The sequence below is a fragment of the Podarcis melisellensis genome (genome assembly GCF_964234715.1).
Source record: "Podarcis melisellensis genome assembly, contig: HAP1_SCAFFOLD_104, whole genome shotgun sequence".
Lineage (NCBI taxonomy): Eukaryota > Metazoa > Chordata > Lepidosauria > Squamata > Lacertidae > Podarcis > Podarcis melisellensis.
This window is the reverse complement of record NW_028113093.1, coordinates 64,401-90,090: the sequence shown is the minus strand read 5'-3', so window position 1 is coordinate 90,090 and position 25,690 is coordinate 64,401. Positions and strand designations below refer to the sequence as shown.

General features: G+C 49.7%; 1 protein-coding gene across 2 annotated transcripts; it reads right to left on the bottom strand.

Moving 5' to 3' along the window:
• Positions 1–616: 616 nt before the first annotated feature.
• LOC309362392 (trypsin-like) lies at positions 617–2,918 on the bottom strand. Of its 2 annotated transcripts, none has more exons than XM_081931741.1 (3): positions 2,316–2,918; positions 1,798–1,973; positions 617–794 (listed from the first exon to the last, which is right to left on the bottom strand). In XM_081931741.1, exons 1-3 carry the CDS (start codon positions 2,557–2,559, stop codon positions 645–647), a joined length of 570 nt encoding a protein of 189 aa, XP_081787867.1. In that variant the 5' UTR covers positions 2,560–2,918; the 3' UTR covers positions 617–644. The 2 variants fall into 2 exon arrangements, with proteins under 2 accessions (XP_081787867.1, XP_081787868.1); XM_081931742.1 differs by having other exon boundaries at positions 1,798–1,937; positions 2,316–2,892.
• Between the last annotated feature and the right edge of the window lie 22,772 nt (positions 2,919–25,690).

The following is a 25,690-nucleotide window of genomic DNA, read 5'->3' as shown; positions in this document are numbered from 1 at the left end:
TCTCTCTCCAACCAGCCAATGGGAGAAGACTTGTATCTGCTTGCTCCAGCATCAGGCTCAAGCCTGAGGCTGCTTTCACTGTAAATACAAGTATTTTACCTGCATTTATTTTTACTGCTGTTGTTGGTAAGGACAGGTGCTTGACTGTGAGTAAACTATATGTTTTAACCATACTTTTCAGTTGGTGGCCTGTTTCTATAATAAACAGGCTAACAGAAGGGGGAGATCAGCCTAAAGGCTTTTGTTTTTACTGTTTAAGATGCTCAGCACTGTGCTTCTAAACACAAGCGATAAGCTGATGTTTTGTCTGTTGGCAAGGTTTGTGGAGGAATAAAATATAGTTAATATATTCCCTCACCTACATGGTAAAACCTAACCAACATCTACCATAATGTGAAATCAAGCCATTCTAGGAGGTGTGCCGGAAGCTGAGGAGTGAGGGAGCAAATCATTCAATTCTGCTCCCTTGCCTCAGCCATGACCCCTCTGGTGGTGGGCAGACTGGGGGGTAGACTTCCTAGAAGCCTTCTCTTCCACAGTAGCCAGGCCTGTATAGTCATTGCATTGCTGGTGGTGCCAGATCACAGGGTCTCTCTCAGAGCAGCGAGATACCAGGTCAGAGCTCAATCTGGCTTTATTGCTCTTCAGTTGTTGGCAATTGTGTAGTGGATCCAGTCTTCAAAGATGCAGACCTTGGTGTACAGCCCCAGCCAGTTCTCTTCACTGCAGCTTTTCTTCCAGGACAGCAGTCCTTGGAGGGCTTCTTCACACAACAGGGGGCTGCCCACATCTCCCTAAGACACAGACAACAGCTTTGGGACTCTCCAGGGGACAGGATCAAATCATGGCAATTTCTCGCTGTGATTATTTTAACTCTCAGGCCCTGGAGCACAGCCTGCAGCAGGAGAGAGGGAGCTGTGTGAGGCTTTCCCCAGCCACAAGTACCTCCCAAGAGGTTGGCTCTTGCAGCTGGAGAATTTCCCTTCCCCTGTTGGGGTGGGTGTGTGCTTGCGCTTACAGCCCCTCTGGCCCTCTCAAGAATGTAGGAATGACATAAATGCTATTTAACTTTGATATGGGGAGGATTTGGCACATGCCTTTTCATTGTACTTTTCAAATATATTATGCTTTGTTGTTTAGTTCTGGTTAATGTTCGGCTAGTAGCTACTAGCCTGCCTATGGAGAATGCTTGTGCTTGTGAGTGATTTGGTTGGAGATAGCTCTAGTCTGAAGGGAAGCATTCATCTATGGTGTGTGTGGATGCACATAATTAGACCATGTTACTGAAGTCAAAATGAGGGACACCTTACCTCCCACCAAAAAGTGCAGGCACAGGGGGCCACCAAAACCGCACCTCTTACCCATGGCTTGGAGTGGCTAGGAGCACACATGCCCATCTGGGAGGCCAGGCAAGGCATGCAGGCTCCTCTAGGCACCCATCTTATCAGCCCTGCAGGACCATCTCCCAGGTTGGCCAGTGGTGCTATTGGAACAGTGAGTGGAGCGCCAAGTGGCACTTGGAGAGAAGAAAGATAGAGACAGTAGGTGAGAGTTGCAGGAAGAGAAGGAGGGAGAGAGGAAGAAGAGCAGTCGTGATGGTCATGGAGGAAATCACAGGCAGAGCCTGAAAGGTGACAAAAAGCAAACTTTTGGAGTTTCTGGTCCATGGTCTCTCCCAGCTTCAAATGTACAGCTTCTGGCCAAGATCACAAGGGAGTCAAGGTATGCCTCTGCTTGTTTGCTCCCCCACCCCCACCCCAATCACTGGACTTGCCAGTAAAAAGAGAAGAGCCTCACCTTGCAGGCATCTTGGCTGCTGTCCAGCTGTCCAGCACAAAGCATCCTGTCAGTGAACCGTCCTGGGTAGACATTGTTGCATGTGGCATCAGATGTGACTGGAAGGTAGGAGCACTGCAGAAGGTTGTCTGTTCCATCAGCTGTAAGCCCAAAATATGTTGATCCTGAGCAGCTGCCTGGGGCAAGGCAGGAGGGAGGCTCTTATGCTCAGGCCTCACCCCTCTCTCCTTGAGCTCTTTCTGCTTCAAGGGGGCACTGCCACCTGCCATGAATCTATCATAGTACAATGAATTGTTGGTGCCTCCCTCCCACCATTTGCCGTTCATCTACCCTTCCCTTTTTTGCATGGTGTCATTTATCCCATGCATCACTAAGGAACTTCATTGTCCCCTTGCGCGTCCCAACCATAATCCCCCATGGCCACAAAGAGGGGCATCTTCCAGCAGCCCCCTGCTCCAGTCTGTCACAGTTGTTGCTGGTCCTGGTTAGTCTCTCAGCACCACCCTCTCTGTACTCACAGTTGCTGCTGATCCATTCTGAAGCCAGGCACTGGGTCCCAGATATGGCACATTGGCTGGGCAAACTGATGGGCTGCACTAGCTCACCCAGGACAGCTGGTTGTGCAAACTTGATGAGCATGATGTCATAGTCCAGTGTGTAGTTGTTGAACTGCTTATGAGGGACCAGCTTGGCAGCAGCAATGACCTGTTGCTTCTCCTTAGGAGGAGTCTCAGGGACTTGTAGGCCAAGCCAGACCTCCATGGGGTCTGGGCTGCTGAAAGAAGAGCAGGTAGGTCAATAGTGTTCTCCCTAGAGTTTTTCTGCCTCAGCCTGGGTTGAAAGATTCCTTGCTCACCCTCAAGGATTCTTGTAGGCTGGCAGTCAAATGCACAAGTTGCCCTCCTATTTCAAATGAGAACAGAGCAGCCAACAACAGAGAATGGACTTTATTCCCTGTGGGAGGGAGACTGTGTACAAAGGGTGTGAAGCAGGCTTATACCCACCTCCTGCTGCACTGAGCTGAGGACAACACCCATTCTTGGCTGATGAGGGCCCCACTGCAGACGTGGTGCACTGACTGGAGGGAGACCTGCCACGGCACGGAATCTTGTTGGCACTTGGCACTACCAACCAACTTCTCAGCAGCTGCAACAGCTCAATATATAATTGGTAGAGGGAAAAATCAAGACTTTTTTACTGGTTAGGAACATGCTAAAATGCAATGTGGCCTCGTGAACTCAGGAAATGGCATCCAGCCTATCCCATGGCATCTGTCAGCCAGAGTACGGTAGCTAGATGAGGGCGCTGCATGCAATCTCTTCCTGCTAGTAAACAAAGGCTCAACTTTTTGCCACCATATCCTGCTTTCCACATCCATCTCCCTGCATAGGAATCCTTTGAATTACTGATCTCATATTGCAAGTAAGTGTGGCTGGCAACTGTTCCTGATTAATTTCTGACAGAGTTCTACATACCATCACTCATACAGCTAAAATAAAAGCCACAGTTTTAAACCACAGGAAAGATCATAATGTATTATTGTAGACTATTGTAGACTATAGTAACTATAACAAGTAACTATATAGTACAATGCTGGTTTGCCCCATGTAATAGTGACATTTCCTCTTTGTACAATCAGCCCAAATAATTGACTGCTTTTGATTATTCTGATATGAGCTGTTAATTTATTTTCTTACAACCATATATATGTACTGTATATGTGTATTATTATATATGAGAATAAAATCAGCATGAAAACATCATTAAAATGCCAATAAATACTAATTAGTTAACAGAGTTGAGATTCCTGCATTGCAGGGGATTGAACTAGATGACCCTAGGGGTCCCTTCCAACTCTACAATACTATGAAAGAAGATTCATTGTACAAAAGCTTCTCTAAACATTAAAGTTTTCAAAAGATGTCTGAAGGGAGGGATGGCTCTTGGTGGCAGGGAGTTCCACAGGGCAGTGGCTGCCACACCAAAGGCTCAATCCCTAATGACGTCCAGCTAAACCTCAGGGTTCATTGGGGTGAGGAGTCCAGCAGAAGTGCCCCATCAACAGATCTTGGTGGTCATGTTGGAAAGTAAGTACTTTGGGGTCTCATGGTACTTTGGGACCGAGTTGCTTAGGGATATGTCAGTTTCACACACTGTTACAGAACAAATTCAGTGATGGACAGCACAGATTGACCAAATGCTGCTATGGTTAGTCTAACACCACTGAGATTTTTTAATAAAGTGGGGCTGGGTGAATAGTCTGAATGGTCAGTGTAGAGAGTGGGTTTTTGGGTTGTATCCAACTAAGAAATACTCGGAGTAGTCCTGCGCAAGGACTTCCAGTGGAGCGCGAGCCCGACGCAAGCGAGGGATTTTCCTGGGAGGGAAACCCTAGCTATTTCGGCCGAAAAGGGGAGTTTTTTGGGCGAAAAAACCCCCTGCGGAACCTCTGGTGGATGTCCAGAGGTCCAGGTTACCGGCGGTGCCAACAAGCTACCCGTCCGGCCGCCAGGTAGCCCCCGAAAAGGAGGTGAAGAGTGCGGCGGAACGGGATAGCTGGCTATCGGGAAGCCATTGCTGCAGCTGAATAGCAAAGCCCGGAGCCTGTGGGGAACAGCGCTCCGCTCTCAAAAGCTAGAAATTCGGACTTGCAATTTATAATTTGGCTGAATTTGGTAAGAAAATGGAAGAGAAGTCCTGAATTAACTAAGAGAAGATTTCGAGTTCAGCGATCGTTTGGAATCAACAAAGACGCAGGACGGTATGCAGAGCCAGAAAGTGAAAGTGAGTTACCGCTAGCGGCTATTGTTTCCGTTTCTCCCTAACTACCAGAAACTGTTTTAAACAAAGTTAAAAGATAAAAAGTAACTCTTTGTTACAAGAGGGAAAAGAAGGGAAACATCAAGGGGGAACAGAGGAGACTGTGAGATAAAATGAAGGTCTTTGATGCAACTGAGGATATAGAGAGAGGAATCAATTCCCCGTTTGTTTTTTTTCTGTGAATAAACTGCTACGCAAAAGAAGAGCTTTTGGCGCCATCTTAACCGATTTTACAGGGGATTCTGGCAGAGAAGAAGAACTACTTTAACGTCTTTTTGGTGGGCTCCGAACATTATTTCTTTTTCTCCTTTTTTTTCTTCTTTTTTAAGACTTAGAGAATTGGAAAACTTAAAGTGAGAGTATAAGTTTGTGGGACAACTTTTCCATAAAACTTTATATGAAGTTTTGATTCCCCTAGTGGATGGACTGCAACATGACAAGTTGGGGGTTTTTTTTTTTTCGATTGTTGAGGGTTTCCTTTAAGGCTTGAGGAATAACGGCTTTCTGTGAATCTCCCCCCCCCCCCGGATATGTTTTGAATTCCTTATTTTCAAGGGTTAACTTGTTGGAGGCTTCTGACAATTACAATTTTATATTATAATTTGAGATTTCATTTGGAACCTTTGCATTTCCTATTGGATTATAATCAGGACCCTAAATTGGATTACAACATAATTACCTCTTTGGTCTGCAGAGGATTAGCCTGAGTGGGGGCAAGAAGATAAATAACTTACAGACAATTGGATTTCTATAATTTTTTGCCGGGGAAGCGTCTCCGTTTAATAAGTTGGTCATTACATCAAACTCCCAATACTGCCCTAAAAATTTTGAGTTATTATTTCGAACTGTATTCTGGAGTGTATTTTGTATCTTTGTTAATTATTAATTGGTTGGTGTAGATAATATCTGTCATTCTGATATTTAAGAAAATGTCACATTTGCCAAAAAAAAGGGGCATGGGGGGCACCAACAGATAGGAGGGCTTCAAAGCAGAAAACAGAGTTTAGAACAGAAATTTTGAAAATGTTTGCAGAAATAAAGCTAAGTGAAAAAAATCTGGAGACAAAATTAGAACAAGTAGATAACAAAATTGGGAAAATGGATAAAAAAATCGATGAGACAGTTAATGAATTGAAAGGACAGATCAAAGAGGTATCAAAAAGAGTGGATGAGGGGTTAAAAAGGACCAAACAGGAAATGAAGGATATGAAAAGGGAGGAGGAAAAGATGAAAAGTGAGGTGGTGGATTTAAATAAAGCGCAGGAAGAAATAAAAGATTCTATTGCTATGAATGAACTGAGACAGAGGGAAGTAAATTTGAGACTGAGACAAGTTCCGGAAACACAAAATGAGAATATAAGAGAGAAATTAATAAAGGAAATTGCACAGTGGTTGGAGCTACCAGAGGAAGAAGTTGCAAAAACAGTACAAAACGCATTTAGAATGAAAATAAGGACAAGTAAAAAAAGAAATTTCCAGGTGATTGTCTGATCACATTTAAAGATAGATGAGAAATCTGATTCTTCAAAGGAATAGAGAGAAAAGATTATATATAAATGGGAGCTACATAATCATTTTTAAAGATATACCAATAAGACTGCTGAAACAAAGAGGCCTACAAACCACTGGTACAAATTCTGAAGAAAAACAAGATTGATTTTAGATGGGAATTCCTGGAAGGAGTCTCGTTCTTTTACAAAGGTGTGAAAAGAAGACTGACAAGCCCCGAGGAAATAGGGAAATTTACGAGAAGATACAAAGAATTACAGGCGGGAGAGGAAGAAATCAAGGGAGCAGAGGGAGGAGCGTCAGAATCAGAAGAAGAGGAGCTGAACAGGAAAAAATCAGAAGAAGAAGAAGAGGAAGAAGAAGAAGAAGAGGTAGACAGATTGTAAAGTAGTAAACTAAATTTATTTAATTTGAAAGAAGAATGGCGTTAAAATGATGGAATTGGAATATTAATGGGATGAACGATAAGAAGAAACGAAATAAAATTGAACCATTTCTAAAAAAGAAAAATATAGACATTATTTGTTTACAAGAAACTCACGTGGCAAAAAAACACAGGAAAATTCTGATTAACAAAAGATTGGGGAATGAATTTATATCATCGGACAAAGAGAAAAAGAGGGGTGTTGTTTTATACATCAAAAACAAAATCGAATCCCACCAACTATTCAAAGATGAAGAAGGAAGAATCATAGCTGTCCAAATCAATTGGCAAGGCGAAAAATTTATAATTGTCGGGATCTACGCACCAAATGGAAATAAGACTGATTTCTACAGATCATTGGAGGAAAAACTATTTGAGTACATGGATCAAAAAAATTATAGTAATGGGAGATATGAATGGGGTGGTCTCATTGGAAATGGATAGGATAAGAGAGGTGAAGAATAAAGAAGGGAAATTGCCTAAGACATTCTTTACGATGGTGAAGAATTGCAACCTGATTGACATTTGGAGACTTCGACACCCATTGGAGAAGCAATTTACATATTATTCAGAACCGAATCAGTCCATGTCAAGAATAGATCAAATATGGGTATCAAATGAACTGACCCCGAGAATCCAACAAATCGAAATACAGGCCAAAGTGATTTCAGATCATAATCCTATAGAATTGGAACTAAAAGGCTTTGAAGAGAGGACTTTCAGGTGGAGATTGAATGATAATTTGTGGGACGATCAAAAGATGGTTGAAAAAACACAAAAGAAATTAGCTGAATATTTTATGGACAACGTCAACAAAGGTACGAAAATGAGTATTGTTTGGGACACAAGCAAAGCAGTAATGAGAGGTTTTCTTATTCAGCAGAACTCAATGAAGAAAAAGAATAAGGAAAAAAGGACAAAAGAGATCTTAAGACAGATCATGGACAATGAGCAAAAACTGATTAAAAAACCAAACAACGTGAAAATAAAGCAGGAAATAAAAACTCTTCAAACTCAATTTGCAATGATAATTAATAAAGAAGTTGAGTGGAATATCAAAAGGTTAAGACAGAAAAACTTTGAGTTTGCAAATAAATCAGGAAAATGGCTTGCGTGGCAACTTAAAAAGAGAAAGGAACAGAGTACAATTAATAAAATCAATATAAATGGGGAAGAGACAGTTGATCCAAAAGAAATAAGGAAAGGATTCTCGGATTTTTATAAGCAATTATACAAAAACAAAGAAAGGAATAACAAGAAGAAAATAGAAAGATATCTGTCAGGGGTTCAGGAGGAAAGACACAGGAGGGGGAGCAAATGGAGAGCGAGGAGGAGGAATCCGAGGGGGGAGTAGGCAGTGACAGTGGTCAGAGAGATTCCACGAGTCTCACCAGCGAATCGGAAGACTCACAGAAGGGAGCGCCCATGGCCAGGGCGAGGGGGGTGCCAAAGGGGAAGCCCCAGAAGGAAGGGGCCAGCGGGGACTCCTTGAGCAGCAGCTGGAAATCAGGACCAGCTTCCCCACCAGAGCACAGTAGGGGGGAGGAGTCCCAGGAATCGGGAACAGTGTTCTCGCCACCAGCGGGAGGAGATGAGTCAGGGTTGACCACGCCCACATCGGAGAGCGGGGGAACGGTCAGGAGGAAGGTTACCGGCTGGGCGCGCACAGCAGGTAGCCCGGATGGGGAGCCAGGTCCTAAAGCCCGCCGGAAGGAAGGGCAAGACTCAGGAGGGTCAGCGTCAGAAGAGTCCAGAAGGGAGGAAACCCCAGGGGGCAGAAGGACCCAGAGGAGGAAAGAACAGCGGAGGAGGTGGAGCCGGGCCAGGATCTTAAACTGGTGCGGAAGGGGTAGTGATTCAGAGGGGACTTCGCCGATCTGAATTCAAGACGTAGGGCTGCACGCTCTGGGGTTTGAAATGGAAACTAAACTTCAATAAAGACTTTTGTACATTAAATCAACTGGGCGTTGGTCCTCTGTGAGCTGGGACCTGGAGGCAGTCCTGACAGTTATGCTTGATTTGTGCTGATAACAAACATGTCACTCTGCGATTTTTGGGTGAAGGTGCATTCTAACCCCACAAACACCAATTTGAAATAAGCCCAAACAGAGCTTTATCATCATCTTTTTATGTAGTTGGAACCCAAAACAACTTTTTGCTTTGGTTGTGGGTGATTCTGGTGCACACCCAAAAAACACCATGCGAATTGAAATAAGCCCAATCAAAGCTTATTCGTCGTCTTTCTACGCATATGTAAGCGAGAAGACGTTGTTGTATTATTTTGGTCTTTACACACACTTTGCTATTTCTGGGTCAAAGTGCTTTAACACCAAAGAACACCTTGAAATAAGCGAAATACAAGATTCTTCTTTCTATGTAGCTGGAACCCAAAACAACCTCTTTTGCTTTGTTTATGCTTATCACAGTTCACTTTGCTATTTGTGGGGCAATGAACACCGAAAGAGCAATCGAAGCTCATTTGTCCTTTTTCTATTGACATGGAACCAAAACAGTTATGCTTGATTTGTGCTGATAACAAACATGTCACTCTGCGATTTGTGGGTGAATGTGCATTCTAACCCCAAAAGCACCAATTTGAAAGAAGCCCAATCCGAGCTTTATCATCTTCTTTTTATGTAGATGGAATCCAAAACACCTTTTTGCTTTGGTTTGGGGTGATTCTGGTGCACATCCAAAAAACACCATGCGAATTGAAATAAGCCCAAAAAGCTTATTCATCGTCTTTCTACGCATATGGAAGCGAGAAGACGGTGTTGTATTATTTTCATCTCATTCCACAAATTTTGCGATTTCTCCGTTAATGTGCATTAACACCAGAGAACACGACTTGAAATAAGCGAAATCCAAGATTCTTCTTTCTATGTAGCTGGAACCCAAAACAACCTCTTTTGCTTTGTTTAGGCTTATCACAGTTTACTTTGCTATTTGTGGGGCAATGAACACCGAAAGAGCAATCGACGCTCATTCGTCCTTTTTCTATTGACATGGAACCAAAACAGTTATGCTTGATTTGTGCTGATAACAAACATGTCACTCTGCGATTTTTGGGTGAAGGTGCATTCTAACCCCACAAACACCAATTTGGTGTTTAGAGCTTTATCATCATCTTTTTATGTAGTTGGAACCCAAAACACCTTTTTGCTTTGGTTGGGGGTGATTCTGGTGCACACCCAAAAAACACCATGCGAATTGAAATAAGCCCAATCAAAGCTTATTCGTCGTCTTTCTTCGCATATGAAAGCGAGAAGATAGTGTTGTATTATTTTCGTCTCATTCCACAAATTTTGCGATTTCTGGGTTAATGTGCATTAACACCAAAGAACACGACTTGAAATAAGCGAAATCCAAGATTCTTCTTTCTATGTAGCTGGAATCCAAAAAAACCTCTTTTGCTTTGTTTAGGCTTATCACAGTTCACTTTGCTATGTGTGGGGCAATGAACATCTTTTTATGTAGTTGGAACCCAAAACACCTTTTTGCTTTGGTTGTGGGTGATTCTGGTGCACACCCAAAAAACACCATGTGAATTGAAATAAGCCCAATCAATCTTATTCATAGTCTTTCTACGCATATGGAAGCGAAAAGAGGGCATTGTGTTATTTTGGTCTTTACACACACTTTGTGATTTCAGGGTCAATGTGCAGTAACACCAAAGAACACGAAATAAGCGAAATTGAGATTCTTCTTTCTTTGTAGCTGGAACCCAAAAAAACCTGTTTGGCTTTGTTTAGGCTTATTACTTTTCGTTTTGCTATTTGTGGGGCAATAAACACCGAAAGCACAATCCAAGCTAATTCGTCCTTTTTCTGTTGAGATGGAACCAAAACACCTATGCTTGAATTGGGCTGATAACTAACATGTCACGCTGCGATTTGTGGGTGAATGTGCATTCTAACCCCAAAAGCACCAATTTGAAAGAAGCCCAATCCGAGCTTTATCATCTTCTTTTTATGTAGATGGAATCCAAAACACCTTTTTGCTTTGGTTTGGGGTGATTCTGGTGCACACCCAAAAAACACCATGCGAATTGAAATAAGCCCAAAAAGCTTATTCGTCGTCTTTCTACGCATATGGAAGCGAAAAGAGGGCATTGTGTTATTTTGGTCTTTACACACACTTTGTGATTTCTGGGTCAATGTGCAGTAACACCAAAGAACACGAAATAAGCGAAATTGAGATTCTTCTTTCTTTGTAGCTGGAACCCAAAACAACCTGTTGTCATTACTGCCTCCAGGTCCCAGCTCACAGAGGACCAACGCCCAGTTGATTTAATGTACAAAAGTCTTTATTGAAGCTTAGTTTCCATTTCAAACCCCAGAGCGTGCAATCCTACGTCTTGACTTCAGACCGGCGAAGTCCCCTCTGACTCACTACCCCTTCCACACCAGTTTAAGATCCTGGCCCGGCTCCACCTCCTGCGCTGTTCCTTTCTTCGCTGGGTCCTTCTGCCCCCTGGGGTTTCCTCCTTCCTGGACTCTTCTGACGCTGACCCTCCTGAGTCTTGCCCTTCCTTCCGGCGGGCTTTAGGACCTGGCTCCTCATCCGGGCTACCTGCTGTGCTGCTCGCCTGTACATTTGAACTTGGCACGCGCGCCCAGCCGGTAACCTTCCTCCTGACCGTTCCCCCGCTCTCCGATGTGGGCGTGGTCAACCCTGACTCATCTCCTCTCGCTGGTGGCGAGAACACTGTTCCCGATTCCTGGGACTCCTCCCCCCTACTGTGCTCTGGTGGGGAAGCTGGTCCTGATTTCCAGCTGCTGCTCAAGGAGTCCCCGCTGGCCCCTTGTTTCTGGGGCTTTCCCTTTGGCACCCCCCTCGCCCTGGCCACGGACGCTCCCTTCTGCGAGTCTTCCGATTCGCTGGTGAGACTCGAGGAATCTCTCTGACCACTGTCACTGCCTACTCCCCCCTCGGATTCCTCCTCCTCGCTCTCCATTTCCTCCCCCTCCTGTGTCTCTGCTCCTGAACCCCTGACATCCATCCCCCCTCGAAGTCCCCCCTTCCCTCCTCCCCCTCTTCAGGTGCGGGTTCCGGTGGCTCCAGTGTTGTGGGGGTGAGTGCAGGATACAGTTCGTCCCCCGTGGCGTGCAGCCATCGGGATAAGTCCGGGAAGTCCTGTACGGGCTCATCGACGGCGATCTCCTCGGCATCCATCTCCTGGGCGGCATGTTCGTACCCGGGATCTTCCCCCAACTCGCCCATGACTCCCTCATCCCCCGTCTCCTGGGGTGATGCTGCGTGCAGTGGTCCTCTCGGCATCCCTCTGCGCCACCCCACCTCAGGTTGATCCTCCCACCAATAGGAGCCCCCTGTGCCGAACCCTGAGAGTGATCCCTCTGGGGAGCTAGTCTCTTGCGCCTTGTCCTCATCTGAAGAGAACCCCTGAAACGTGCTGGCTGAGAGTGTGGGAGTGAAAAGGTATCCGTCGAAATAATCTGCCGGCATGGGCCTGTGTGGGAAAAGTGCGTGGAACTCGTCCTTGAGGTAGTGCTCCTCCACTGCAAAGTACAGTACCCAGCTGTTGGCGCTGGCCGGGGGTACCTTCCCTGGCGAGGAGATATTCAACCCCCTCTACCCCCCATCTGGAGTCCAAAATCTCTGTGACCTCGTTGAGCGGCTCCGCCCTGTGTATGTGCCTCTGGTTCAGGAACCTCGCCGTGCGCCAGTACTCCAAGTTCTTGTGGTCCGTGCGGACCTGCACCGTGTGTTTGGCTCCGATGAGGAAGTGCCGCCACGCCTTGAAGGCTGCATGAATGGCCAGCAACTCCCTGCCCCAGATGGTGTAGTTCTGTTCCGACTTGCTGAGCTTCCTGGAGTAGAAAGCGCACGGCCTCCAGTCCCCCTGGTGGTCTTGCTGCAACAGGACAGCCCCCACGGCTCTGTCTGAGGCGTCCGTCTCCACCCTCATGGGCCTGCTGGGGTTCACATGCAGTAGTTGTTCTTCGGACGCGAAGAGACGCTTGAGTTTCTGAAAGGACTGCTCTGCCTGCTCCGTCCAGATGAACTTCTTCTTCTTGGAGCTGAGGGTGTCGGTGATGGCCGCCGTCTGCATAGCGAAACCTTTGATGAACTTGCGATAAAAGTTGGCAAAGCCGACAAACCTCTGGACCTCCTTCCGATTGCGCGGGCTTTTCCAGTCCAGCACCGAATGGACCTTGGCGCTGTCCATGGCGAGTCCCTTGTCGGACAGCTTGTACCCCAGGAAATCCACCTCCGTCCTGTCGAACTGGCACTTCTCCAGTTTGGCGTAAAGCCTGTGGTCCCTCAGCCACTGCAGGACTTCCTTGACATCGCCCTCGTGAGCCTCCTTCGACTCTGAGAAGATCAGGATGTCGTCCAGGAAGCAGACGCACTTCTTGTAGAGGAGACCCGATAAGACGTGGTGCATAAAGGCTTGAAAGCAGTGGGAGCCATTTTGTAATCCAAAAGGCATAACTCTATATTCATAGGTGCCTAGCGGCGTAAACATGGCCGTTTTCCACTCGTCGCCCTCCCTCACGCGTATGAGATTGTACGCTCCGCGTAGATCCAACTTGGTAAAGATGCGACCCTTCCTCACCGTCGCCAGCAGGTCGTCTATCTTGGGCATGGGAAAGGCTGAGGGCTTGGTTTTCGAGTTTAAGATTCTGAAATCAACTACCAACCTCTTCTGGGGCGTGTCCCGCTTCTTCACAAAAAACACGGGACTGCCCCCTACCGCTTTGGATTCTCGGATGAATCCCCGCTTCAAATTGTAATCTATGAACTCCCTGAGTTCCTGCAGTTCATCCTCAGACATGGAATATAGTTTCCCCGTCGGCAGCGTCGCCCCCGGCAGGAGGTCAATTTTGCAGTCGTAGGGCCTGTGGGGAGGCAGCTTGTCCGCTTCCTTCTCGCAGAAAACCTCCAAAAACTCTTTGTACTTGTTGGGTACTGCTTGCAACATGCCTAAGTTCAGCTGTGGTCCATCCTCTTGTCCCTCCTCTTCCTGGTTAGCGAGGATGCAGTGTTCTGCACAGTAGGAGGAGCTGAAGGTCAGTTGGCGCTGGTACCAAGCTAATGCCGGGCTGTGCCTGTCCAGCCAACTCATGCTCAACACTATGGGCGTGTCTGACAGGTGGGTGACATTGAAGCTGATGACTTCGCGGTGATTCCCAATTCGCATCACCATCGGAGGTGTCTGCTGCAGCACTTGCCCCCCCAGGAGCTCTCTGCCGTCCACCGTGACTACATTCAGGGGTGTCGTGGCCGGTAGGAGCGCCACGTTGTGTTGCTTGAGAAATTCCAGTCCGATAAAGTCCGCGTTGCTCCCAGAGTCAATGGTAATCGGGACTTCCATGGTGAGCCCATGGGGAAGCTGAAGAGATGCGGTGAGTTGCACCACTGGTTTGGGTGGGAGGGGGTCTGTGGGCTGTAAGATCCCTGGGGACTGCTTCATTGACTTGTCTGGCTGGGCCCCAGTGCCTCCGATTCCAGCCAGACCATTTCGTTTCCCTGCTGCGTTGCATTCTGCTGAACAGATTCTGTTACTGTTGCTGAAGCTGCAGTGTGCTTGTGAATCCTCTGGGGACACTCTTTCACCATGTGCTGAGCACTGTCGCAGATGTAACATTTCCTGTTCCCTCTAGGAGGCTTCGTTTTGACTGCTCCCGGTGGTAGGGCTCCGGCTGCTGACCAAGCCTTAGCACCACCTATCTCCATCGGTTCTTCTCCCCCTCCCAGCGGAGGCGTGGAATGAGCGCGCACCGTTTCCCTGGGAAAGGAAGGCGGTGCTCTTGCTGGCGTGCGTCCCCAATGCCCTTCCTCCTTGCTCCAAGGGCGTCCTTCCAGGCGTACCCCAATCGTTAGCGCCCTCCGCACTACATCTTGGGTGGTTTGGGGCCTCTCCCCCCTTGCAATTTCGTCTTTCACAGCTCCGTTCAGCCCCTCCCAAAACAGGTCCCTGACAGCAGCTGACTCTTTCTCCCACCCTAATGCATTGACCAATGCAAAAAAACGGGAGTGATATTGCCTCACAGTGGCTTTGCCTTGTTTCAGCCCATGAATCTCTTTCCTGGCGATATCTACATCTATTTCTGATAAAAAGCACGCATCCATCGCTTTAATGAAGGCATCCGCATTCCGGAGGGCTGGATCCTTATCTCTCCAGAGATTGCGCAACCACGCTTTAGCTTCTCCATGGAGATGACTGACTATGAAGCCCACTCTCTCCTGCTCGTCTCTAAAGTCCTTCTCCAGCAGCTTCAGCGCAAAAACCACGTCTGCTCTGAAGTTAGGGTATTGCTGCAGATTCCCATCGAAATGAGACACAAGGCTACCTCCTCTCTTTCCCAGCCCAATCCCTTCTGGTCTGGCTCCCGGTAGCCCCTGTTTAGTCAGCATGTCTAACCTGGTTCGCAGATCCTGGGAGACAGCGGCTGCATCTGCTTCCCTCTTCCTGGATGCTAGTATTTCCGAGTTGAGTTGTGTCACTGCTTCTTGCAGGGCAGCTATTTGTTCTTCTGTAGTCATCTTGTTCCGCTTGTGTGAGCTCGCGAAGCACCAATCTTCGCCCCTCGCTGCGTCCACTCACGTTGCGAGGTTTTATTTTTTTAGGAGATTGAGCTTACTGTCAGGGCTGCCTCTAGGTCCCAGCTCACAGAGGACCAACGTTAGTCAGTAGTAACGTACAAAAGTCTTTATTGACGATTAGTTTCCATTTCCAAACCGCAGCGTGCAGCTCTACGTCTAGAAGCTAGACCGGCGAAGCTCCATCTGAGTCTCCGCCCCCTGTACACCAGTTTAAGACTCTAGCCTTACTCCACCTCTTCCATTGCTCTTTCCTCCTCTGGGTCCTTCTGCCCCCTGGGGTTTCCTCCTTTCTGGACTCTTCTGATGCTGACCCCCCTGATTCTTGCCCCTCCTTTGGGCGGGCTTTAGGACCTGGCTCCCTATCCGGGCTATCTGCTGTGCCGCTCGCCTGTACATTTGAACTTGGCGCGCGCGCCCAGCCTCCAACCTTCCTCTCGACCGTTTCTGCGCTCTCCGATGGAGGCGTGGTCAATCCTGACTCATCTCCTCTCGCTGGTGGTGGGAACACTGGTCCCGATGCCTGAGACTCCTTCCCCCCACTGCGCTCTGGTGGGGAAGCTGGTCCTGATTTCCAACTGCTGCTCTGGGAGTCCCCGCTGGCCCCTTCCTTCTGGGGTGTCCCCCTTGGCCTGGCCATCGGCGCTCCCTTCTGCGAGTCTTCCGATTCGCTGGACAGACTCCAGGAATCCCTTGGGCCACTGTCACCCCCTACACTGCCCTCGGATTCCTCCCCCTCGCTCTCCATTTCCTCCCTCTCCTGTGCCTCTGCTCCTGAGCCGCTGACAGTGTGTAAAGACCAAAATAATACAACACCGTCTTCTCGCTTCCATATTCGTAGAAAGAGTACGAATAAGCTTTGATGGGGCTTATTTCAATTCGCATGGTGTTTTTTGGGTGTGCACCAGAATCACCCCAAAACAAAGCAAAAAGGTGTCTGAAGTCAAGACGTAGGGCTGCACGCTCTGGGGTTTGAAATGGAAACTAAACTTCAATAAAGACTTTTGTACATTAAATCAACTGGGCGTTGGTCCTCTGTGAGCTGGGACCTGGAGGCAGTCCTGACAGCCATGTTCAGGGGCACCTATGAATACAGAGTTATGCCGTTTGGATTACAAAATGGCTCCCACTGTTTTCAAGCCTTTATGCACCACGTCTTATCGGGTCTCCTCTACAAGAAGTGCGTCTGCTTCCTGGACGACATCCTGATCTTCTCGGAGTCGAAGGAGGCTCACGAGGGCGATGTCAAGGAAGTCCTGCAGCGGCTGAGGGACCACAGGCTTTACGCCAAGCTGGAGAAGTGCCAGTTCGACAGGACGGAGGTGGATTTCCTGGGGTACAAGCTGTCCGACAAGGGACTCGCCATGGACAGCGCCAAGGTCCATTCGGTGCTGGACTGGAAAAGCCTGCGCAATCGGAAGGAGGTCCAGAGGTTTGTCGGCTTTGCCAACTTTTATCGCAAGTTCATCAAGGGTTTCGCTATGCAGACGGCGGCCATCACCGACACCCTCAGCTCCAAGAAGAAGAAGTTCATCTGGACGGAGCAGGCAGAGCAGTCCTTTCAGAAACTCAAGCGTCTCTTCGCGTCCGAAGAACAACTACTGCATGTGAACCCCAGCAGGCCCATGAGGGTGGAGACGGACGCCTCAGACAGAGCCGTGGGGGCCGTCCTGTTGCAGCAAGACCACCAGGGGGACTGGAGGCCGTGCGCTTTCTACTCCAGGAAGCTCAGCAAGTCGGAACAGAACTACACCATCTGGGGCAGGGAGTTGCTGGCCATTCATGCAGCCTTCAAGGCGTGGCGGCACTTCCTCATCGGAGCCAAACACACGTTGCAGGTCCGCACGGACCATAAGAACTTGGAGTACTGGCGCACGGCGAGGTTCCTGAACCAGAGGCACATACGCTGGGCGGAGTTCTTTGCGGATTTCGACTTCAGGAGAGAATACATCCCGGGAGACAGCAACACCATGGCGGATGCGCTATCCAGGAAACCGCAGTATCTAGAGGAAGAGGCACCGGCGGCGGCCAAGCACATTTTCGCACCAGAAGCGTGGGCATGCGCCTCAGCCACGGTGGACGTGGAAGTGGTACGTCGCGCGCTGCAGATGGACCCCTTCGCTCAAGCCAAGATGGAGGAGGTGCGCAGCGGCACGGCGGGGGGCGACGAGTTCCAAGTACGTGACGGACTGCTCATACGCAAAGGGGCCCTCTACATGCCGGGAGACGACCTACAAGCGAGAGTACTGCAACAGTTGCACGACGCACCCAGCGCTGGGCACTTCGGCAAAGAGAAGACGGTGGAATTAGTAGCCAGAGACTTTTGGTGGCCCAAGATGAGAGGGGAGGTCACGGATTATGTCAATAGGTGCGACACCTGCCAAAGGGCCAAGCCGGTACACAGGCCACCGGCAGGACTGTTGGAACCACTACAGACACCGTTCGAACCGTGGGAGAGGGTGGCTCTGGACTTTGTCACTGATCTGCCCAGCTCGAGGGGAAAGACAGCAGTACTCGTGGTAGTAGATCTGTTCACCAAGATGGCCCACTTCATTCCTTGCGCGAAGGTGGCCACGGCGGAACAGACGGCCAAACTGTTCATAGACCACGTGTTCAAGGTACATGGCCTGCCACAGTCCATCCTGTCCGACCGGGGGCGCCAGTTCATTTCGAGTTTCTGGCAGAAGCTGATGGGCATCCTGAACGTCAAAGTCAACCTGTCGTCGGCGAGACACCCACAGACCAACGGACAAGCGGAGAGGGTCAACGCCGTCATGCAGCAGTACCTGAGATGCTACGCGAACCAGCAGCCCTCCACCTGGGTGGACTATCTACCGCTGGCCGAGTTTGCCTACAACAACACGAAGCACGTGTCCACGGGGGTGACACCGTTTTTCGCCAACAATGGGCGGCATCCCAGAACCTTCCCGGGTTTAGAGAAAGTGAGGGAGGGGGAGCCGCAGATAGCAGATGCTGTGGCAGCGGAGTTACAGGAGGTCCACGAGCAGCTCAGGAGGCAGTTAGAGCTAGCAAAACAAGCTTACAAAGTGCAGGCAGACAGACACAGGAGAGTTGGGGAGGACAATCCGGGTGGGGGACTGGGTCTGGTTGGCAGCCCAGGCAGTCCCGGCCAGATCGTTAGCCAAGAAGAAGCTCGGACACAAGCAGCTAGGGCCTTACCAAGTCGAGGCACAGATCAACCCAGTGGCCTTCCGGTTGACACTCCCGGAGGGATCCAGAATGCACCCGGTCTTTCATAGATCAGTGCTAACGCCCTACAAGGCGCCTCACAGGTTCCAAGCGCCAGGGACGGCTCCGAGCCAGCTCAGGGAAGCGCCCACTACGGGGGGGTCGCCGAGGGCGGAGCCGCTCAACGAGGTCACAGAGATTTTGGACTCCAGATGGGGGGTAGAGGGGGTTGAATATCTCCTCGCCAGGGAAGGTACCCCGGCCAGCGCCAACAGCTGGGTACCGTATTTTGCAGTGGAGGAGCACTACCTCAAGGACGAGTTCCACACACTTTTCCCACACAGGCCCATGCCGGCAGATTATTTCGACGAATATCTTTTCACTCCCACACTCTCAGCCAGCACGTTTCAGGGGTTCTCTTCAGATGAGGACAAGGCGCAAGAGACTAGCTCCCCAGAGGGATCACTCTCAGGGTTCGGCACAGGGGGTTCCTATTGGTGGGAGGATCAACCTGAGGTGGGGTGGCGCAGAGGGACGCCGAGAGGGCCACTGCACGCAGCATCACCCCAGGAGACGGGGGATGAGGGAGTCATGGGCGAGTTGGGGGAAGATCCCGGGTTCAAACACGCCACCCAGGAGATGGAAGCCGAGTAGATCGCCGTCGATGAGCCCGTACAGGACTTCCCGGACTTATCCCGATGGTTGCACGCCACGGGGGACGATCTGTATCCTGCACTCACCCCCACAACACTGGAGCCACCGGAACCCGCACCTGAAGAGGGGGAGGGGGGAAGGGGGGGCTTCGAGGGAGGATGGATGTCAGGGGTTCAGGAGCAGAGACACAGGAGAGGGAGGAAATGGAGAGCGAGGAGGAGGAATCCGAGGGGGGAGTAGGCAGTGACAGTGGTCAGAGAGATTCCACGAGTCTCACCAGCGAATCGGAAGACTCACAGAAGGGAGCGCCCATGGCCAGGGCGAGGGGGGTGCCAAAGGGGAAGCCCCAGAAGGAAGGGGCCAGCGGGGACTCCTTGAGCAGCAGCTGGAAATCAGGACCAGCTTCCCCACCAGAGCACAGTAGGGGGGAGGAGTCCCAGGAATCGGGAACAGTGTTCTCGCCACCAGCGAGAGGAGATGAGTCAGGGTTGACCACGCCCACATCGGAGAGCGGGGGAACGGTCAGGAGGAAGGTTACCGGCTGGGCGCGCGCGCCAAGTTCAAATGTACAGGCGAGCGGCACAGCAGGTAGCCCGGATGGGGAGCCAGGTCCTAAAGCCCGCCGGAAGGAAGGGCAAGACTCAGGAGGGTCAGCGTCAGAAGAGTCCAGAAGGGAGGAAACCCCAGGGGGCAGAAGGACCCAGAGGAGGAGAGAACAGCGGAGGAAGTGGAGCCGGGCCAGGATCTTAAACTGGTGCGGAAGGGGTAGTGATTCAGATGGGACTTCGCCGATCTGAAGTCAAGACGTAGGGCTGCACGCTCTGGGGTTTGAAATGGAAACTAAACTTCAATAAAGACATTTGTACATTAAATCAACTGGGCGTTGGTCCTCTGTGAGCTGGGACCTGGAGGCAGTCCTGACAGCTGCTAACCAAACCCAGTCTCCCACCTGTATGTTTTCCCCAGCCCTTCTGTGTTTGTCAGCCTGTAGTTTGTATGTGTGCTTTGCTAGTTCTAACTGCCTTCGGAGCTGTTCGTGAACCTCCTGCAACTCTGACGCGAAGGCGTCCGCTGCCTGTGGCTCCCCCTCCCCCACTCTCTCTAATCCCGTGAAGGTTCTGGGATGTCTCCCATTGTTGGCGAAGAACGGTGTCACCCCCGTGGACACGTGCTTCGTGTAGTTGTAGGCGAACTCGGCGAGCGGCAGGTAGTCCACCCATGTCGCAGGCTGCTGATTCACGTAGCATCTCAGGTACTGCTGCATGATGGCGTTGACCCGCTCCGCTTGTCCGTTGGTCTGCGGGTGTCTCGCCGACGCTAGGTTGATCTTGACGTTCAGGATGCCCATCAGCTTCTGCCAGAAGTTCGAGATGAACTGGCGCCCCCGGTCGGACAGGATAGACCGTGGTAGACCGTGAACCTTGAACACGTGGTCTATGAACAGTTTGGCGGTCTGTTCCGCTGTGGCCACCTTCGCGCACGGAATGAAGTGGGCCATTTTGGTGAACATGTCCACCACCACTAGAACTGCTGTCTTGCCCCGCGAGCTGGGTAGATCCGTGACAAAGTCCAGGGCCACCCTCTCCCACGGTTCGAGCGGAGTCTGCAGCGGTTCCAGCAGTCCTGCCGGCGTTTGGGCACTGGCTTGGCCCTTTGGCAGGTGTCGCACCTCGAGACGTAATCCGCGACTTCCCCCCGCATCTTGGGCCACCAAAAGTCTCTGGCTAGCAATTCTACAGTCTTCTCTTTGCCGAAGTGCCCGGCGGTGGGTGTGTCGTGCAACTGCTGCAGTACCTTCGCGCGGAGGTCGTCCCCCGGTACGTAGAGGGCCCCTTTGCGGATGAGCAATCCGTCGCGTATCTGGAACTCGTCGTCCTTCGCCTTGCCACTGTGCACCTCCTCCATCTTGGCTTGTGCGAAGGAGTCCTCCCGCAGCGCGCGACGTACAGCATCCAGGTCCACGGTTGCCGAAGCGCTTGCGGTGCGAAAATGTGCTTGGCCGCTGCCGGAGCCGCCTCCTCGAGGTATTGCGGCTTCCTGGACAGTGCATCCGCCATGATGTTGTTGTCGCCTGGGATGTACTCTATTTTGAAGTCGAAATCCGCAAAGAACTCCGCCCAGCGTATGTGCCTCTGGTTCAGGAACCTTGCCGTGCACCAGTACTCTAGGTTCTTATGGTCAGTGCGGACCTGCACTGTGTGTTTGGCTCCGATAAGGAAGTGCCGCCACGCCTTGAATGCTGCATGAATGGCCAGCAACTCCCTGCCCCAGATGGTGTAGTTCTTCTCCGACTTGCTGAGCTTCCTGGAGTAGAAGGCGCATGGCCTCCAGTCCCCATGCGGGTCTTGCTGCAACAGGACTGCTCCCACGGCCCTGTCTGAGGCGTCTGTTTCAACCCTCATCGGTCTGCTGGGATTCACATGCAGTAGCTGCTCTTCGGACGAGAAGAGACGCTTGAGTTTCTGAAAGGACTGCTCCGCCTGCTCCGTCCAGATGAACTTCTTCTTCTTGGAGCTGAGCGTGTTGGTAATGGCCGCCGTCTGCATAGCGAACCCCTTGATGAACTTGTGATAAAAGTTTGCAAAGCCGACAAACCGCTGGACCTCCTTCCGATTGCGCGGGCTCTTCCAGTCCAACACTGAGTGAACCTTGGCGCTGTCCATGGCGAGCCCCTTGTCCGATAATTTGTAGCCCAGGAAATCCACCTCCGTCATGTCGAACTGGCACTTCTCCAGCTTGGCGTACAGTCTGTGCTCCCGCAGTCTCTGCAGAACTTCCTTGACGTCCCTCTCGTGAGCCTCCTGCGATTCTGAGAATATCAGGATGTCGTCCAGGAAGCAGACGCACTTTTTGTAGAGGAGTCCCGCTAACACGTGATGCATGAAGGCTTGAAAACAGTGGGAGCCATTTTGTAATCCAAACGGCATAACTCTGTATTCATAGGTGCCCAGGGGCGTGAACATGGCCGTCTTCCACTCGTCGCCCTCCCGTATTCGAATAAGGTTGTACGCCCCTCGCAGATCCAACTTGGTGAAAACGCGTCCTTTTCTCACCGTCGCGAACAGGTCGTCGATTTTGGGCATGGGGAAGGCCGTGGGCCTGGTTTTCGAGTTTAAAATTCGATAGTCCACCACCAGCCTTTTTTGGGGCGTGTCTTTTTTCTTCACGAAGAATACGGTTCTGCCCCCCACTGCCTTGGACTCCCGGATGAAACCGCGCTTCAAGTTGTGATCTATGAACTCCCTGAGTTCCTGCAGTTCGTCTTCAGACATGGAATACAGTTTCCCGGTCGGCAGCGTCGCCCCCGGCAGGAGGTCAATCTTGCAGTCATAGGACTCGAGATGGGGGGAAGAGGGGGTTGAGTATCTCCTCGCCAGGGAAGGTACCCCGGCCAGCGCCAACAGCTGGGTGCCATACTATGCGGTGGAGGAGCACTACCTCAAGGACAAGTTCCACACACTCTTCCCACACAGACCTATGCCGGCAGATTATTTCGACGAATATCTTTTCACACCCACACTTTCAGCCAGCACGTTCCAGGGGTTCTCATCGGACGAGGAACCAGCACCAGACACACGTTCCCCGGAGGGATCACCCTCGGGGTCTGCCACAGACCGCTCTTACTGGTGGGACAATCAACCGGAGGAGCAGTGGTGCAGGAAGTGGCTGAAGGGGCCTTGGCAGGCAACATCCCCCGAGGACCTTGGGTTTGAGCACGGAGGCAAAAAGATGGAAGCAGAGGAGATCGCCGTCGGTGAGACCATGGAGGACTATCCGGACTTATCCGGCTGGATGCACGCCACGGGGGACGAACTGTATCCTGCACTCACCCCCATAACGATGGAGCACCCAGAACCCACACCTGAAGTAGGGGAGGGGGAAGGGAGGGCTTCGAGGGGGGATGGATGTCAGGGGCTCAGGAGCAGAGGCACAGTAGAGGGAGGAAATGGAGAGCGAGGGGGAGGAATCCGAGGGGAGCGTAGGCGATGACAGTGGTCCGAGGGATTCCCTGAGTCTCTCCAGCAAATCGGAAGATTCACAGAAGGGGGCGCCTATGGCCAGGGCAAGGGGGGTGCCAAGGGGGACACCCCAGAAGGAAGGGGCCAGAGGGGACTCAGAGAGCAGCAGTTGGAAATCAGGACCAGCTTCCCCACCAGAGCGCAGTGGGGGGGAGGAGTCCCAGGTATCGGGACCAGGGTGTTCACCACCAGCGAGAGGAGATGACTCAGGATTGACCACGCCTCCATTGGAGAGCGCGGAAACGGTCAAGAGGAAGTTTGCCCACTGGGCGCGCACGCCAAGTTCAAATGTACAGGCGAGCGGCAGAGCAGGTAGCCCGGATAGGGAACCAGGTCCGAAAGCCCGCCGAAAGGAGGGACAAGAGTCAGGGGGGTCAGCGTCAGAGGAGTCCAGGAAGGAGGAGACCCCGGGGGGCAGACGGACCCAGAGGAGGAAAGAACAACGGATTAGCTTGGATTGTTCTTTCAGTGTTTATTGCCCCACAAATAGCAAACCGAACTGTGATAAGCATAAACAAATCAAAAGAGGTTATTTGGGTTCCAGCTACATAGAAAGAAGAATCTTGTATTTCGCTTATTTCAAGGTGTTCTTTGGTGTTAATGCACTTTGACCCAGAAATAGCAAAGTGTGTGTAAAGACCAAAATAATACAACAACGTCTTCTCGCTTACATATGCGTAGAAAGACGACGAATAAGCTTTGATTGGGCTTATTTCAATTCGCATGGTGTTTTTTGGGTGTGCACCAGAATCACCCACAACCAAAGCAAAAAGTTCTTTTGGGTTCCAACTACATAAAAAGATGATGATAAAGCTCTGTTTGGGCTTATTTCAAATTGGTGTTTGTGGGGTTAGAATGCACCTTCACCCACAAATCGCAGCATGACATGTTAGTTATCAGCCCAATTCAAGCATAGGTGTTTTGGTTCCATGTCAATAGAAAAAGGACGAATGAGCGTCAATTGCTCTTTCGGTGTTCATTGCCCCACAAATAGCAATGTAAACTGTGATAAGCCTAAACAAAGCAAAAGAGGTTGTTTTGGGTTCCAGCTACATAGAAAGAAGAATTTTGGATTTCGCTTATTTCAAGTCGTGTTCTCTGGTGTTAATGCACATTAACCCAGAAATCGCAAAATTTGTGGAATGAGACGAAAATAATACAACACCGTCTTCTCGCTTCCATATGCGTAGAAAGACGACGAATAAGCTTTGATTGGGCTTATTTCAATTCGCATGGTGTTTTTTGGGTGTGCACCAGAATCACCCCCAACCAAAGCAAAAAGGTGTTTTGGATTCCATCTACATAAAAAGAAGATGATAAACCTCGGATTGGGCTTCTTTCAAATTGGTGCTTTTGGATTCACCCACAAATCGCAGCGTGACATGTTAGTTATCAGCCCAATTCAAGCATAGGTGTTTTGGTTCCATCTCAACAGAAAAAGGACGAATTAGCTTGGATTGTTCTTTCGGTGTTTATTGCCCCACAAATAGCAAAACGAAAAGTAATAAGCCTAAACAAAGCCAAACAGGTTGTTTTGGGTTCCAGCTACAAAGAAAGAAGAATCTCAATTTCGCTTATTTCGTTTTCTTTGGTGTTACTGGACATTGACCCAGAAATCACAAAGTGTGTGTAAAGACCAAAATAACACAATGCCCTCTTTTCGCTTCCATATGCGTAGAAAGACTATGAATAAGCTTGATTGGGCTTATTTCAATTCGCATGGTGTTGTTTGGGTGTGCACCAGAATCACCCCCAACCAAAGCAAAAAGTTGTTTTGGGTTCCAACTACATAAAAAGATGATGATAAAGCTCTGTTTGGGCTTATTTCAAATTGGTGTTTGTGGGGTTAGAATGCACCTTCACCCACGTCGCAGAGTGACATGTTTGTTAGCACAAATCAAGCATAACTGTTTTGGTTCCATGTCAATAGAAAAAGGACGAATGGGCTTATTTCAAATTGGTGTTTGTGGGGTTAGAATGAACCTTCACCCAAAAATGGCAGTGACATGTTTGTTATCAGCACAAATCAAGCATAACTGTTTTGGTTCCATGTCAGTAGAAAAAGGACGAATGAGCTTCGATTGCTCTTTCGGTGTTCATTGCCCCACAAATAGCAAAGCGAACTGTGATAAGCATAAACAAAGCAAAAGAGGTTATTTGGGTTCCAGCTACATAGAAAGAAGAATCTTATATTTCGCTTATTTCAAGGTGTTCTTTGGTGTTAATGCACTTTGACCCAGAAATAGCAAAGTGTGTGTAAAGACCAAAATAATACAAAAACGTCTTCTCGCTTACATATGCGTAGAAAGACGACGAATAAGCTTTGATTGGGCTTATTTCAATTCGCATGGTGTTTTTTGGGTGTGCACCAGAATCACACCCAACCAAAGCAAAAAGGTGTTTTGGATTCCATCTACATAAAAAGAAGATGATAAAGCACGGATTGGGCTTCTTTCAAATTGGAGCTTTTGGGGTTAGAATGCACATTCACCCACAAATCGCAGCGTGACATGTTAGTTATCAGCCCAATTCAAGCATAGGTGTTTTGGTTCCATCTCAACAGAAAAAGGACGAATTAGCTTGGATTGTTCTTTCAGTGTTTATTGCCCCACAAATAGCAAAACGAAATGTTATAAACCTAAACAAAGCCAAACAGGTTTTTTTGGGTTCCAGCTACAAAGAAAGAAGAATCGCTTATTTCGTGTTCTTT